The sequence below is a fragment of the Mustelus asterias genome, chromosome 15, assembly GCF_964213995.1.
Source record: "Mustelus asterias chromosome 15, sMusAst1.hap1.1, whole genome shotgun sequence".
In the NCBI taxonomy this organism is placed as follows: domain Eukaryota; kingdom Metazoa; phylum Chordata; class Chondrichthyes; order Carcharhiniformes; family Triakidae; genus Mustelus; species Mustelus asterias.
The window spans coordinates 24,040,294-24,058,555 of record NC_135815.1 but is presented as its reverse complement, the minus strand read 5'-3'; the positions used below and the strand labels follow the sequence as shown (position 1 = coordinate 24,058,555).

At 43.0% G+C, this 18,262-nt stretch overlaps 1 protein-coding gene across 1 annotated transcript in view; it reads right to left on the bottom strand.

The window, feature by feature from the left end:
• Nucleotides 1–14,643, bottom strand: part of fbxo11b (F-box protein 11b) — a 118,239-nt gene extending 103,596 nt beyond the window's left edge. Inside the window, 1 exon segment of the mRNA XM_078230654.1 lies at nucleotides 14,081–14,643. Within this exon segment, the coding sequence (XP_078086780.1) occupies nucleotides 14,081–14,162 (82 nt within the window). The 5' untranslated portion in view covers nucleotides 14,163–14,643.
• Between the last annotated feature and the right edge of the window lie 3,619 nt (nucleotides 14,644–18,262).

The following is an 18,262-nucleotide window of genomic DNA, read 5'->3' as shown; positions in this document are numbered from 1 at the left end:
TCTTCAACTCAAAAGGATCAACTGCCAGAGCTCAGCCTCTGATCTTCAGCCACCACCATTTAAATGCCATAAGCTTGGACGTACGCTCCACCTCTGCAGAATGAAAGTTTGGATTAGTGTTCAACTGCCGCTCTGCGCTCCCAAACACACACACACACTCAACTGCCATGTATCGTACTCTGCTGTGCTACCACAGTAACCTGGACCAAAAAATTCAACTCGGTCAAATGAAGTCTTTGATCAGTTTATATTTGCAAAAGTGCTTGGCCAGTCCATCTATGATGATCAAGAACTGCCCATACTGATGTCAAAATGATAGGTCTGTAATTACCTTTTTTTTCTTAAATAATTGATTGACATTTGCAATTTCCAATCCAAAGGCAACATTTCTAAACCGAGACAGAAAAATTGTAACCAATACACCGACAATTTCTTCAATATTAAAGCAAAGTACTGCGGATGCTGGAATCTGAAACAAAACAAAAAATGCTGGTCATCCAGAAATGTTATTTATGTTCTCTCTCCACAGATGCTGTCAGACCTGAGATTTTCCAGCATTTTCTGTTTTTATGACAATTTCTTCACCCGTTTCTTCCAATACATTGCACTGGAAACGGGCAGATCCTATTTTCTTCAGTCACATTTCTTTAAAAAACATATTTAATACATTAAGTTCTTCACCTGGATTTATTTTCTTAGCTTTCTATGTATCACTGCTATTCTATCATTTCTCCACTGTGAGAACAAGTACTCATTGACCAAGTTTGCCATTTATTTTTCATGTAGATGCAAAGCAGGTTAACATTTTAATGCATCTACAAAGCCCTTTACCACTCATCCTTATATTTATAATTGCTATTAGCTTCGATATCCCTTGCAAGTTCTTTTTCATACTTCCTTTTTATACTTTTTATTACTTCCTTTGTGTCCTTTAGCTGCTTTTATTGCTGTTAGTCAGCAGGAATTGCATTTAACCTGTGAGCCTCTTCATTTAGAATGATATTGTTTCTTATATCCTTTGTAGACCATAATTGCTTAACTATCTATACAAGTGGAGCCTATGCCTTTCAGAGATATGTACTGGTTTTGTATTGCTTCAAGTATTTCTTTTACATATCCATTGTTCTGTAGGTTTGTCCATTTGCAAATGAACTGTGATCAATTCATTTCACACTGTTATAAAGTTTGCCTTAAATTTAACACTTTGATTTGCAACTCTCCCTCTCAATTCTAAATGTCAGTTATCTCAGTCCCAGGATATTGCTGCAGGAGTTCTTAGGGGTAACACTCTAGGCCCAACCATCTTCAGCTGCTTCATTAATGACCTTCCCTCCTTCATAAGGTCAGAAGTGGGGATGTTCGCACAATGTTCAGCATCATTCGCGACTCCTCAAATATTGAAGCAGTCTGAATCCATATGCAACAAGACCTGGACAATATTCAGGCTTAAGGCAATAATTGGCAAGTAACGTTTGCATTACACAAGTGCCTGGCAAAGACCATCTCCACCAAAAGAGAGAATCTAACCATCTCCTCTTGACATTCAATGGCATCACTGAATCTCCCCATTAACCTCATCTTGGGAGTTACCACTGACCAGAAACAGATCTGGTCAAGCCATATAAAAACTGTGGTGACAAGAGGTCTGAGTCTATGCATTCTGCAGCAAGTAACTCATCTCCTGATTCCCCGAAGCTTGACGGCCATAAACAGGGCAGAAGTCAGGAGCGTGATGGAATACTCTACATTTGCCAGGATGAATGCAGCTCCAATAACACTCAAGAAATTTGATACCATCCAGGACAAATCACCATGCTTGATTGACACCCAATTTAAGGCTCCTCCAACCTTCCAAATCCACAATGTCTACCACCTAGAAAGACAAGGGCAGCAGATGCATGAGAATGACACCACCTACAGGTTCCCTTCCAAGTCAAATACCATCCTAACTTTGAACTATATCACTGATTCTTCATAGTCACTGGGTCAAAATCCTGGAACTCCATTCCATTCCAACAACACCAAGGATGTTCCTACAAAACGTGGACTGCAGCAATTCAAGGCATCATCTTTGTGGGCAATTAGGCAGGTCAGTAAATGCTCTGAGTCAGCAACTCCCTGATCCCATGAAGTAATATATAAAATTGTCACTATTTGCAAGATGTTCCCTCACCATCACGTTGCTAATTAATTCAGGCTTGTTATAGTGCTCATTAAAACTACTAAGGCCTGTTCCCTTGCCACTTCATAAATACTGTTGTAGAAAACTGTCTCAAATATATGTAACAAATTTATTGCCTTCAGTACTTCAACTGTCTGCTTCTCCCAATACACATGGAATTTAAATTTACAATACTTTTGCAATTTCTATGCATCACTGCAATCTGGAACATCGGTGATCTGGTGAATACTCTTTTAAAAGGGCCTTGCGTCCTTTGTTGTTCCAGAACTCTACCCATAATGTTTCCACTGACTTACTAAAACAACAGCTCCTGTTCAACACACTGGTATCATGTATATTGCTATGCAACATTTGACAGATATCGCTATCACACTTCTGGAAAAATATCAAATTTAAAAGTGGCTGATAAGTTTACACAATGTACCAAGCATGAAAACCTTACAGGGTCATGTTTCATTCATCCAATCAACTATTGTTATTAAAAAGGTTACAGGAAAAGCTATCCTTGTTTCTGAGTTCCACAGAATTCTCATTTGCACAAGTACTATAAGCATTTTCAGAAGATAATTACACTAACTTCCCATTATATTCAAACACTCCACATCTACACTTCCCAATGAAAAAAATTTGAACAATCCAGCACTACAACACAATGGGTAATATCACTTGACATGATCGTGTATTCAAGCTTTGCATGACATTACACTTGCTAACACATCTGCCAGAAAGAACATTTACTGGAATATCCCATTGCTACAAGTAACTGTACCATCATCCTTGAAACAAGTTCTCAAATTCTCACATCTGCAAGCTTTACCTGTAACTAGCTTTGACTTCAGTATATCACTATATACTTGTGAAGGTAGAGAGCCCTTTGACAGGTCAAAACATTTTTCCTATTAACGAGCAAGAAATCCAATATCGGTTTGTTTCTAATAATTAATTACCCCATTATAATGACAAAGAACATACAAATCCAATATTGAAGTATTCACATGCATTTTCACATTTTTGCTGATAAAAGCTGTAATTTTTATATAATACATCCATCCAGCCATTTTTTGTATTGAACATGCTTCAGTTCAGTGCCCAATTTCCAATGTGAAATTGTATGCATTAAGTAAAAGGTATTCAGGGTTGCTTCCAAAAATCATCTTGCATTTAAACCTGAGCTGCAAGCCAATTTTTCCAACGTTAACTGACATACTGTCATAGGTTTCTGCATTCAACACTAGCATATTTTGAAATCATATACTTATTACATCAATGGCAGTCACAAATTCCATTGTTATTCTTAGTTTTATGTAAATGGTGTGGTATTTTGATACTGACATGAGTCAGCAATATACAATAGATTTTTGAGTTTAAATTTTGTCTGTTTTTACAATTAGAAGAGGACCAAATTAAATCAAATATTGTATTTCAAACTGTGCCCGCGCAGGTCAGTTATTACATTTACACAGCAGGACTCAAACAACTCCAACTCATAATAAGGTAACAGACGTGAAGAGGTATCCTATACTCTGCCAAGTTGTGACAAGTGCTGGTGTACTGCACCAACACCAAAGAAGAGAGCGAAAAGAATATATTTTGATGTGAAAAAGCTGCAGCTTCAATATTTTCAACGTAATAACCCCAGCACTGATAATGTCCTGGGAAATGACTTGTATCAAGTGCGTTTTTTGCACATGTTCAACTCATGCACAATTGTGCAAAAATAATGACTATTCCAGGCACATCAAAAGTTATTTTATTGCCTTAAAATGAATGCCACAAAAACAATATTAAGACTAAATATAAACAATCTTTGCATCCTGTCAATCTTTGTTTCCCTATACATTTACAATTCAAATGGGAGGCACAATGGTAGTAGTTAGCATTGCTGCTACACAGTGCCAGGGACCCAGGTTCGATTCCTAGCTTGCGTCACTGTCTGTGCGGAGTCCACATATTCTCCCCGTTGTCTGCATGAGTTTCCTCCGGGTTCTACGGTTTCCGCCCACTGTCCGAAAGATGTGTTGGTTAGGTGCATTGGCCATGCTAAATTCTCCCTCAGTGTGCCCGAACAGGCGCCAGAGCATGGCGACCAGGGGACTTTCACAGTAACTTCATTGCAATGTTAATGTAAGCCTACTTGTGACACTAAAAAACTAAAAATTGATTTTTTCCAATTTAATCAAACCAATTTTTCCTAATCTATTCCCCCCTCCAAAAATACTATATTCTAAATATTTTCTTTAACCCTCAGTCCACAAATTGTGGAGTTTTTTAATATAAATAGATTTACAAATGGTTTTGATGTAGTTTTCCAGCCAATTAGCAACCTACAAAATTGGTCTTGAAAGCCATTTCACTCATTAAAGAACTCGTGGGCAAGTGCCAGAAGAAGCAATGTACACACTGTACTGGAAGATTTATCAGTATACAGTACATCCCCAACTTACAGAATGGATTTAATACAATAATACTACTTGCATAGGCTTGCATAATTTGGGGGGCCAATAGTTACACTGATATCACAAGAATGCAATATTTTCTATACATCCAACCTGGGAACTAACATTTTATATATTTATAGTTAAAATGCTATTAAAATTTGTGACATCCATGTGATGCAAGATCTATGAATCAACTCTCCTTGTTCCTTCCGATTTCATTGCTCTCCTGCATTGCCTAAATCTTCCTTACACATATGCATCACCACCCCTCACCTTGGCATCTCGTAGCCTCTCTACTACCATGGTCTTCATCAGATAAGGCCGCTTCCTCGCACCCTCACCACTACTTTTCCCCTTTCAAACCCACTTCTTGGAATAAAACTATGTAGGTAGCCATTTGGTGCATCACACTTACTCTATGAAAGAGCTATCCAATTAGTCTCCATAGAATATCCACAGTGCAGGAAGCCATTTGGCCCATCGAGTCTGCACCAACTCTCCAAAAAGGCATCCGATACAACCCTGGTGCCATGGCCACTCCCTCCCCCCAATAATCCCACGCATTTACTATATAGCTAATCCACCTAACCTACACATCTTTGGACGCTAAGGGCAATTTAGCATGGCCAATCCACCTAACCTACACATCTCACTGCCCTTGCTCTTTTCCCCAAAGTCCTGCATTTTCTTCCTTTAAGCAGTTATTATTTTTAAAATTACAATTGATTGTTTCGATTCCACCCTTTGTAGGCAATATATTCTATAACTTGCTGCACTGAAAAAAATTTCTGATCTCCTCTCTCGATTTTTTTCCAACGATATTAAGCAGCATTCTTTCGCCCCTGCCAGCATCAACGACTTCACCTTATTTATTCTCATCAAAATCCTTCTGCATTGTCTGTGGGAAACAAATCTCACCCAAGTCACTTCTAATTCTAAACTGCTGACTGCCTGTCCATTGATAATCTATCCACCCTTGCCTCCTCTCCCCAGTACTTCTGCAGCCATGGAGGTATCCAAGTGCTCCAGTTCCAACTTTGATGCCCTTATTCCAACTAATGCCCTGTGTCTCTCCAAACCTAACTTCACGATCTCAATTCCAAGGGTGCACGTCTAGCATTCATATGGCCCATCAATTACCAGATCTGACTGGATCACATCAAGTGCTAATGTGCCTTAATTATTTTGCCAAAACGGCCTCCAAAATCAATCGAGTGATGACAACCACCAATATCAAGGGTTTCCTTAAATCTTTCTTCTCACCCATCCACCAAATGTGAAAAACTCATGGAAAAGTGAAAATTAAGAGCATCTGTATAGCTGCGTCTGATGGTTCCCCTTGCCCAGCAAGTCAAGCATTCTCTTTTTAGAACCAGGACAGGGAAACAGACTTTAAGCGATGATATGAAACAGCGGCACATCATCTCTCTGTGCACTATTTCAGCCTAATATTCTTTTACTCTCCCCCTCAAGTACCTCCTGGATTCACTCCATTTTTGCAGTCATCTCCAAACTTGATCATTGGTTCTTGTTTTTTCAGACAGAGTCCACTGAGTCTACAACTCAACTTCATGCCCCAAACGGCATCAGACTTTACAAGTCCCATGTAGTCTTCTTCAAGCTCATCGCTTGCCTGTAGACTTTCCTTTAAAATCACCCAACGCCACACCATAAGGGTGGTATCAAGATAGTCTCCCTCTTTTTCTCCCAGCCTTAACACTGAGCAACTCACCCACAGTGATTTTGATCTACAGCCAAACCTCTATCTCCTGATCTATCACTGTAGCTCTTCCTCCATACAAATTCACCTATTCATATTCGGTTACATCCCATCCATGCCATCTCCCATATCCTCTCTAGTCAATCACACATAGCCACCACTAACCACTTCCTTATATCTCTCACCATCTACATCCCTCTAAATGTTACCAATTCCATGCACTTTTGGCCTTCAACCACTCCCTTACCTCCATTATTGCTCTAGTCCCCCGCAAATAATTAATTCTGCCCCATCCTGGTTGCTCTCCTGATATGGCGTGAACTTAACTCCAAGCCTCTTGGACTTAGGAATTGAGGCTATCTGCCACATAACTGATTTAGTCATCAGGACTGCCTGGATCCCATCATAGACTACTAGGCCTCTGCCAAAAGAGTCATTATAATAGGATCTTCCTGGAGAGAAGATAATTTAAATCTTCATTCCTCCGAAACCAACCAGTTCTTTAAACCCCTCTTCCACCCTCACCAAAAAGGAGAAATGCGAAGAGCTTCTGCAGTTGTGTCAAGTAGATTGAGACCAACCATTCAGCTGTCTACTACTTGTCCACCCCTGCTTCACCCTCCACCCCCAATCAAGCCAAATCCCCCCTTTAATCATCCCTAAACACTTAACCATCTCTCCTCCTAACTGCCCTATTGTGCACCAAGTTCAACTTGTCCATGATACCTAGCCTCCTGGTCCCTTGACCACATTTCCATGGAACTGTTGGTCAACCACTGACACCAGCTGTTGCACTGACCCATTGCATTAAAATGAAAAACAATTAAATGAGAAACATAAACAGAATGTAAGGGACAATAGCAAAGCTTGGAAACTTTATTTAGTTTGTGTTCAATCCAAGCTTTGAGCCTTCATTACAAAAGACAAGTATTCCTAACCCTTTTACAGATTTAGGACTAAATAAACCAACACTGACTGTCTACTGTTCTCAATGAAATGCAGTTAATATTTAACCAATGACATTTTGCATTCAAAGTGCAGGCAAACGGATTTGTAAATTTTGAAAAATCAATTTGCATTCCAATATACATAAAAGTAATTAAGATTGTGCTCAATTTAGATATTACTATCACTGCCTCTAAAAACCATGGGGATAGGGAGAGAGAGAAGAATGAAGCAGAAGATCAACCGTGATCTGAATAGGAGGGCAGGATTGAAAGGGTGCAAGGTCTATTCCTACTCCGATTTATTATATTCCGCCATTTATTATCTGCCATGCCAGACCTATCAACTAAAATTCCTAAAAGCAACAAGTTGTAAATAAGCATGTTTATGAAAATCACATTTCACTTTTCTATGGCAGCAGCACATTCTAGCACTTGTACATATCACTAGACCATTCAAGTGTTACTCTACTGTCTGGAGTTGTTTTTCCCTAATTCAACCCCACTAATTTTCTTCCTTTCTGAAAGCACTGACACTTATTCACAGATGCTACTTCAACAAGATTGCCAACATTTATTGATGAAAACTGCCACCTTCCTGCTTCTGCCCTGAAATAGGAACAGCCTTCTGGTACCACCATCAACAGAGGCCAGTAAGTGGGCAATTAATAGCAGTAATGGAGCGAAGGCAAGAGCCATGACCTGGTGAGATGAGGCCTGAGCGGAGGGCTGGCTGGAACCCACAAATATGGGGGTTGAACTGGGCATGGGAGTCACTCTTTGGAACCAGAGGGGAGTCTTTCCCTCCAGCACTCCAAGAGGCCGCTCTCCCAGTACTACAGGTCCAGCCAGGTCTTCCCAAGCCCTTGTGGTTCAGAATACAGTGAGGAGCTAATCTAGTGTCATAGTGAGGAGTCATTATTTTGGGGGGCGTGGGGGGGGGGGGGGGGGGGGGAGGAGGAGGAGGAGGAGGAGGAGGAGGAGGAGAGAGAGAGAGATATCTTGAAATGAATTACACCTTCTACGGGCATGGAAAGAGTGAAAACCGCCATGGGCAGTGAGCAATCTGCTAACTTGATCAATGGAGTCAAGATCATGCACGCCTATGCACGAACTCTATGCCAACATCTCAGACGAAAGGCATTTCTACAACTCCCGAGGTGTCATTCTGAGGAACGGATAGAGGATATTCATCCTGGGTGACTTCATTGAACATGTTGGGGTAGACAGTGATTCATGGCCAACATTACTTCGCCTTCATGGGGTCAGCAAAATCAACAATAATGGACACTATCTTCTTGAGCCCAAAAGAACTATCACCATCACCTTCTTTCAGGGCAGACATCACCAAAAGGTATCATGGCATCACCCAAGGTCTGGACATTGGCACCAACTAGACCTGGTCATCACAAGAATGTGAACTGAGACAGTGTTCTCCACACCTGCCATTATCACAGCACAGATTGCAACACTGACCACTCCACTGCCAGGGACAGGAGTGAAGATGCACTTCCCAAAGCTTCGCCATCTCCCCATCTTTTCCAAACATGATGGCCTGCCACACATCAACATCTCCCTCACATGCAGCAGTGGCAAATATCGGCACTTTATACTGTCATGAGAACAACTACAAGTTTTACCAGGGAGTGCCGATACTGGTATCGATGAATCATCAATGAAGCACCACTCACTGAAGGCAGAACTCAAGTACAGTTTTGAAACCCATTCAGCTCTGACATCTGTCACTGACACAAAGAAAACAAAACTACCTGATGCACAATAAAGCCAACAGCTAAAACACTATTACCTGAAAGTAGCCAAGAGAGCCTTGCAAAAAAATAGGGAGATACTGTGCGAATATACACCTGATGAACTCATGTCAAGAAACCCAAACTGACTGTGACAATGGAAATCTACCAGCTATGAAGGGAGCAAGAGGGTGCCCCCCCCCCCCCCCCCCCCGTGATGTCAACAGATGGCAAGTACTGACCAACAGAAGTCCCACTGAGCTGAACAATACTGTGAACTGTATTCCTGTGAGAGTAGACAGTGATGACCAGGTCTAGGAGGTGAATATCTCCCAGCGACGCCTGACACAGTCACAGCTTCCTACCATGGTTGAGTTAAATGAAGAACTTCATCACAAGTTTGAGAAGGCCAAAGACTGCTTAGCAAACAGAAAGGCATATGGCAAGGATGGAATCCCAGCCAAACTGCTCAAGCATGGAAAGTCCTGTTCATTGCCACATCCTTATGACATTCTCCACCAGAAAATAGGCTCCATACCAAATAATATAATGCAAATCATAGAATCACTACAGTGCAGGAGGCCACCATTCGGCCCATCAAATATGCACAGACTACAAATCACCATGAAGATGACAGAGTATAACAACTGTATGGGCATCTCACTTCTTAGCATCACAGGGATGGCCTTTGCTAGAGTGATACCTAAAAGACCCCACCTACTTGCAGACTGAGTATACCTGGAAGAATAGTGTGGGTTTCCCTGCCGACAGATCTCTGGATGTGTTCTTCTCAATACAGTGGCTACAAAAGAAGTGTAGGGCACAGGGTACGTCCTCTTTAACCTTACTTTAGTAGATCACACTAAAATATTCAACACCATTTGCGTATAGGACTCTGCAAGATTTTGGAGAGAACTGGCTGTCCAGCAAAGCTCCTCAGACTCATCCGCTCACTCTGTGACAACATGCACTGCACAGTTTGATGACAGTTTCAGAGTGGAGAACGGGGTGAAAGATGGCTGTGCCCTAGCCCCCACTCTTTGGCATCTTCTTCTCCATGCTCCTGACCAGTGTCTTTGCTGCAAATATTCCACCTGTACATTAGGTCAGACAGCAAGTCTATAATCACAGGACTGCAGCAAAGACCAAAATACATTGGGTCCAGATCAGCAACCTCCATTGATGCTACATTGGTCACCAATACGGAAACTTACAAAGACGCATGGACTGTCGCTTCTATGCCTGTAACTTGTTCTCCCTGACAAGTGTCAAGAAAATAGTCATACTCCATCTCCACCCTTGATCACACTGAATGGTCAGCATATGGTATGCTTGCCTTTATAGGACGGGGTATAGAGTATAAAAGCTGGAGTCTGATGATGCAGCTGTATAGAACACTGGTTAGGCCACATTTGGAGTACTGCGTCCAGTTCTGGTCGCCGCACTACCAGAAGGACGTGGAGGCATTAGAGAGAGTGCAGAGAAGGTTTACCAGGATGTTGCCTGGTATGGAGGGTCTTAGCTATGAGGAGAGATTGGGTAAACTGGGGTTGTTCTCCCTGGAAAGACGGAGAATGAGGGGAGATCTAATAGAGGTGTACAAGATTATGAAGGGGATAGATAGGGTGAACGGTGGGAAGCTTTTTCCCAGATCAGAAGTGACGTTCACGAGGGGTCACGGGCTCAAGGTGAGAGGGGCGAAGTATAACTCAGATATTAGAGGGATGCTTTTTACACAGAGGGTGGTGGGGGCCTGGAATGCGCTGCCAAGTAGGGTGGTGGAGGCAGGCACGCTGACATCGTTTAAGACTTACCTGGATAGTCACATGAGCAGCCTGGGAATGGAGGGATACAAACGATGGAGCGGCACAGGCTTGGAGGGCCGAAGGGCCTGTTTCCTGTGCTGTACTGTTCTTTGTTCTTTGAATACCCCACTAAGTGGCTTTCAAATTCTGTTCCCCCAGGTCCATGGTAATGGACAATTTTACCCTTGAAGCAGGACACAATATAAGCACAGGGAAACAGCCACCACCTTTGGGAAATTCACAAGACGCACGTAAAATTTCAAGTTAATCCTTGGGACCAAACTGGTGATTTAAAGCCTGTGTTCTCAGCAACGTGCTGTACGGCTGTGAAACAGACAATTTGCAGCTATCAAAAGCAACTCAACAAGTTCCATCTTCACAATCAGCAGCACGAGTATATCCTGGCAGAATAAAATCAAAGGCATCAGTCCCCACAAAGGCAGAGCTCCTGTTCGTTAGCATTCAGAGGTGGCTTCATTGGCCATATATCCAAAGACTTTCTATATGGTCAAGTCGCCAGAGCCAGACAATTAGCAGGATGTCAAAAGGTCGGCTTCAAGGATGCCTGCAAGTATGACAATGAAAGCCCTAAACATTAATCTTTGCACCTGGGAGTCACCAGTTTACCACAGAGAAATGACGACACTTCCTCTGGGCTGGCATGCATCATCATGACGACCTGTGGCTACAGAGACTTGGCAACAGACACCAACATTGAAAACAACAATCCACAATTCCACCTGGTTGCTTCTTGTTCATCACTTGCCGCAGAACCTACTTCTCAAGGACTGGCCTCCTCAGCCAAAAGCACAGAATATCAAGTTTATCCTTAGGACCAAGCTGATGGTTTGAAGCCTGTGTACTCAGCTCCTTCTGTACAGCTGTGAAACATAGATGACTTAAAGCAATCACAAGCTCTGCCATATGAAGACACCCCCCATCTGAAATTGATTGTTTGCTGTGTATCCATCATCTTTCATTGAGAGAAGGATGCCAATGAATTTATAGATGAGTCCTTAGTGTCAGCAGCCAGAATGCCCACAGCTAGGTCCAAGCCAATCCCACAGTGAATCACAAGAACACCATCACATTTTTTCCCCCCACAGGAGAATAAAGCCAAATATATTACTGTTTCAGCTGCAATGGGCATCAAATAACTGCATCTACCTGCAATGTAACTTTTGATTGCCATGGTTTGTGTACTGCTCAATGGATAAACCTGCTAGACCATATCGGGTGCTCAACATAATTACAACCATTCATCCCTTTTGACATGTGATATCCTAAATACAAATCACATACTGTTACTTGTCATTCCATTTATGCAATACATTAAACATACCAGTTAGTATCTAGATGCATTAATTTAGTTCGACATCACCAGAATCCTCAACAATTTGTATAACTTTTGCTAAACTTTTAATGTGTGTGGAAAACATGACAGCAACAAAATAGTTACAGCACAGGAGGCCGTTCAGCCTTTGGAGCCTGTGCCGGCTCTCTGCACAAATAATATAGCAAGTTGCACTCCCCCACCCTTTCTCTGAGCTCTGTCATTGCTTCCCTCCCTTCAGATAGCTATCCAATTCCCCTTTTTGAATCTACATTAACCAAACTCTCAAGCAGTGCATTCCAGATCTTTGCAATTCACTGTGCAAAAATGTTTATCCTCATCTCATTTTAGATAGTTTAAAATGGTGTCCTCTGGTTATTGATCCTTCCAAGTCTCTCAAGCGATTCTGCCTGGACCCCTTACAATTTTGAGCATCACTATCAAAACCACCTCTCAGCCTCCTCATGTCCAAGGAGGGCAAGTTCAGCTTCTCCAATCTATCCACGCGACTTAACAGTTCTCAATAATGGTAAGTATATTGCAAGGACAAAAGTTCAATAAAGTTCTATTCCAATAAAGCACGAGCCTCCAATGAAACAAGTCTCTTGAAATTTGAGCATGGCAGATGCACATGTCAAAACAGAGTTAGTGCTCAAATATCCAGTGTTTGAAATATTAAATTATACAAGAAATACGTTTGATTCTACAGAATCATTCAGTAGCTGTACAAATTATGTACATTAGTTCTAACAGTTTGTAGTCATGAATTAACATTAATTGGCATTGCTCATTTTATGTCTATATGTTGCAACTTCTCACCTGACACCATTTTGCAATCTGATGAGCAACACCATATGATCAGCATTGAGGCCATTACAGCAGCAATTCTGATCAAGGTGGCTGCAGTTTTCCAGGCACTACAACAAAGTGTATACACCAAGCATTATAGAGGCCAGACAAAATATTACCCTAATCAACAATAATTAGATCAAAATGCCAAAATCATTTTGGAAGATACTTAACATACGTTACTGAAAATGCAAATGTTCTGTATGTATATTTAAATAAAATGCATGGAGATTAAAAAGTAACACGCATGTACAATAGCTCTGGAGTTCAATGACGAGACACTGAGTTATTTGGTTTGCTTATGGGGGCCTTGTCAGAAAAGCAAAACTGAGCAACTTTGCGGAAGAAAACTTCAAGGCAGCTGCCTTTAAAAGAAAACACACACACTTAAAACGAAATTAATTCACTTCGGATACAAACACATACTAACAGTTAACAGATGAGGTTTGGAGCTATGTTGGTGGCGTTATCTTCGACACGCTTTTCAACCCAACTACGCAGCAAACATTCAGGGCACCATTTGGAGAGAGGAGAAGGGGGGCAAGGGGAGAGGGGGAGTGGGAGAGAGAGAGAGGAGGGGGGAAGTGTGTGAAAACACTCCCAACACCCCTCCATCCCATTCAGGGGAGATTGGGGAGGGGGGCTCAGTACAAACTGTGGCACAAATTTTCAGCCTATTTTAAATAGGAGAGCCTGACCACTAGATTATTTTGCACTCCCCCCTCTCTCTCTCTCTCTCCAGAAGGTGCTAATCCGACAGGATCCATTTTATATCAAATTTACACAGCAGAGGGAGGAGGTGGAGGTGGAAAAGACCAAACATGCTCCCAAAGCTCAGGATTATGGCCAAGCACAAACAAAGCGCGGCCTGAGCTGGAGGGGAGCCGGGGGAAGCCTCGGTCTCTCCATTCGCTGTATAGGGGGTGGATAGGCCCCGGTCGGAAGGGGATGATTTATTCTGCCCCCGCGGGTGAAGGGTGGGTACACAATCTCTGAGACACCTTCCCTCTCTCTCCCTCCCCTCCCCTCCCCTCACACCCAGCCGGCCCCCGGCTCCTTACCCGCGGCGTTGTTTCTCTCCTGCACGGGGCGCGGCCTCGACATTCGCCTCGGTCGCCTGTTGGCAGCCCTGACCGAGTTCATCCTGCGGGGAAGGCTGGTTTGGAGGCTCCGGGGGGAGAGGGAGGGGATGAGGTGGTGGGGTGGGGGTGGGAGGGAGGAAAGGTGGGGGATAGTTTGTTGCCACTGGGTTTATTTTTTTTCCCCCCTCCAACAAATTTTTTTTTCCCGGCCGCCCCTCCCTCCTCCTCCCTCCTGCCGGGACGTGGAGAAATATTTATTAGTGGATTGTGTTTGTTTGAAGCGCCCGCCGGCACCGCTCTCTCGCTTTCGCTCCCCCAATAACAATCCGTCCGACCGCGGCCCCAGCGCTCAATCCGGGCCCGCGCTCTCCTGCGATGCCTTGGGACGGGACGCCCGTCGTTGCTGTTTCTGCCTTCCCTCCAGCTCCTCCGACTTTCAGAGCGGCCCCGCACCGTGGCCCTGGTAGGCAGCCGCTGCCATTCTCCGTCTCTCTCTCTCTGTGTGTCCGTTCAACCCCCCTCCCCTCAGCCCCCCCGGGGCCGCCACCACAGCCAGCGGACGGGAACGAGGCGCCCCGCCCCCCTCCTCCCCTCTTCGCCAATCACAGCCCGGCACACAAAACCGGCCCTCCCTCCCGCGTCCAATAGGAAGGCGTCTCTCATCCTAGCCCACCCCCGCTCCGCTCCGCCCCGCCCACCGTCCGCAGGTGGACAACTTCGCTTGTGGGCGGCAGGGGGCGGTGTTGAGAGGGACGCGGTGGGACACATTGGCCGCACTCAGCCTCTGGTAACAAGGGCCAATGTGGGTTATTGATCCCAGTGCCCCTTTTTGTGGGTTCTTTGACCATCATTTCCCAACTGCTTCAGCAACGTTTTATTTGCTAGTATTAAAATAGGGTTACTGTGAAGGAGTTGGAGAGGCAACGTTGTGCTTTTTAAGAACCTTGAATTCCACAAAGACTAGCGGTGCCAACAACTTCATCATCACCTTAACGCATCACTTGGAAAAGTACTGACAAGAGGTAGTGGATCACTGTGTACATTATTAATCATAGAATCCCTATAGTGCAGAAGGAGACCATTCGGCCCATTGAGCCTGCACCGACAACAATCCAACTCACGCCCTATCCCCCTCACCCCACATATTTACCCTGCTAGTACCCTCTGATACTAAGGGGCAATTTAGCACAGCTGATCAACCTAACCTGCACTTCTTTGGAGTGTGGGAGGAAACCGGAGCACCCAGAAGAAACCCACGCAGACACGGGAAGAACATGCAAACTTCACACAGTCACCCAAGATCAGAATTGAACCCATGTCCCTGGCACTGTGAGGCAGCAGTGCCCTTTTTGTGGGCTCCTTGACCAACATATCTTCCAATTGCTTCAGCAACATTTTATTTGCAAGTATTAAAATGTTTCTGAGCATGGGATGGGATTACTGTGAAGAAATTGGAGAGGAAACATTGACCTTTTTAAGAACCATAAATTCCACACAATCAAGCAGTGTAACAACTCCATCATCACCTTTATGCCTCACTTGGAAAAGTATATCAATTGTCAATACAAGCTGAAGTTTTTTGTGGCTCAGTTGAAAATGTTGCACTACTGATTACAATTCCTTTAAGAAGCCCACCAAAGCTCTCTATGGTGGGGAGGTAGAAGGGTTAGAAGGTACATCTGCAAATTGCAAATTAAAAGCATTTGAGGGGCTGCATATGATATTTTGTTAGGGTCTCTAAGGGACTCTGTGAGGTTTGACCAACCAGCCAGCAACATGCATTGGGTCAGAAGGATGACTCAGATAATGCAAAATTTATGCAATGACTGTATTTTGTTTCATTTTTGAGCAAAGGTGAGAACTAATTTTCCCAGTTATTTTAGATTACCATAAGTTTCAATGTGCCAGGTTTTACCCTTCCATTTTTGTTCCATTGCATGCTAACTCATACAGTACAGGTAATAAAACATGCAGCTCATGTTAAGCAATAGGATGTTTAACATTGTAAAAGCCAAGCACCGCTTCACTTTCATGCATAACTGTACAAGATCCAAATGTTGAAACTTTTGCAATTGATTTTGCAATGGACAAACCCTGCACATTTACAAGAAAATGTTGCAAATCTTAGCCTTTTTAAAGTGTCATCAACAGATATATGTCAAGTTCCTTTTTCGATTAAATTCATAAATTGTTACCATGCAATTTAAGAGTTCTATTGAGAAAGAGTCAGATCTCATTATCAGGACAGGGGTTTTCATATAGTTCGCAGAATCACAGAATTGTTAGAATACAGAAAGAGGCCATTCAGCCCGCTGTGTCTATGCTGGTTCTCTGTAGGAGCAGTTTACCTGGTACCACTCCCTGGTCCTCCTCCTCCAGCCCCCATTCCGCCCCCCCCCCGCCCCCCCTCCGTGCCAGTCCTGCACATTCTTCTATGTCAGATAATAATCCACTTTCCACTGAATGCCTCAAATGAATCTGGCTCCACCACACTCTGAGGCAGTGTATGCCAGATCCCAAACACTCACTGTGTGAAATAGCTTTTCCTCACCTCGCCATTGCTTCTATTATAAATTACTTTAAATCTATGCCCTTTTGTTATTTGCAACAAGTAACAGAGTAGACAAGGATAATATAAATATATTTGTACTTTCAAAAGATCCTTGATATGGTAGATTCAATGACTTAAGGTCAGAGCATGTGGAGTCAAGGGACAGGTACCAGTTTGGATAGTAAACTTGTTATAAAACAGAAAACAGAGAGTCAGAGTTATGAGAAGCTTCAAATAAATGCTAAATTCACTGAAGTAGCAACGCAGGTTAGTAAGTTCATAAAAAAGAAAAATTCATTTCGAGGGGGATAGAATTTAAATCAGGGAAGGCATGTTAAACCTGTAGAACACCTTAGTTCGACTACACTTGGAGGACTGTCCATAGTTATAGCCTCCATATTATAAAGTGATATAGAGGCACTGGAGAAAGTACAATAAAAGATTTACAAGGATGATACTGGAACTGAGCTGTTATAACTATTGGAAAAGACCGATTGACATGACCAAGATGCATAAGATAATGAAAGGCTTTTAAACATACATAGAAACTTACACAGAAAATAGAAGCAGGAATAGGTCATTCGGCCCTTCGAGCCTGCACTGCCCACCATTCATTATGATCATGGTTGATCATCAAATCCAATATCCTGATCCTGCCTTCCTCCCAATATTCCTGATCCCTTTAGCTCCAAAAGCTATATCTAATTCTTTCTTGAAATCACACAAAGTTTTGGCCTCAACTACTTTCTGTGGTAGTGAATTCCACAGATTTACCACTCCCTGGCTGAAGGAATTTCTCCTCACCTCAGTCCTAAAATCCCTTGTCCTCAAACTATGATCCCAAGTTCTGGACTCACCCACCATCAGGAACATTCTTTCTGAATCTACCCTATCTAATCTTGTTCGAATTTTATACGTTTCTATGAGATCCCCTCTCACTCTAAACTCCAATGAATATAATCTTAACCAATTTAATCTCTCCTCATATGGCAGTCCTGCCATCCCAGAAATCAGCCTGGTAAACCTTCGCTGCACTCCCTCTGTCGCAAGAACATCCTTCCTCAGACAAGGACACCAAAACTGCACACATTACCCCAAGTGTGGCCTCAGAAACGCTCTATACAATTGCAGTAAAACATCTTTATTCCTATACTCAAATCCTCTCGCTATGAAGGCCAAAATACCAGTTGCTTTCTTTACTGCCGGCTGTACCTGCATGTTTACTTTCAGTGACTGATGCACAAGGACACCGAGATCTCGCTGAGTATCCACCTCTCTCAATTTACCCTCATTCAAATTATAATCTGCCTTTCTACTTTTGCTACCGAAGTGGATAATCTCACAGTTATCCATATTATCCTGCATCTGTCATGCATATGGCCATTCACTCAGCCTACCCAAATCATGCTGAAGCATCTCTGCATCTTCCTCACAGCTCACCCTCCCACCCAACTTTGAATCATCTGCAAATTTGGAAATAATACATTTAGTTCCCTCATCCAAATCATTAATATTTAATGTAAACAGTTGGGGACCTAGCACAAGATCCCTGTAGTACCCCACTAGTCACTGCCTGCCAATTGGAAAAAGACCCATTTCTTCCAACTCTT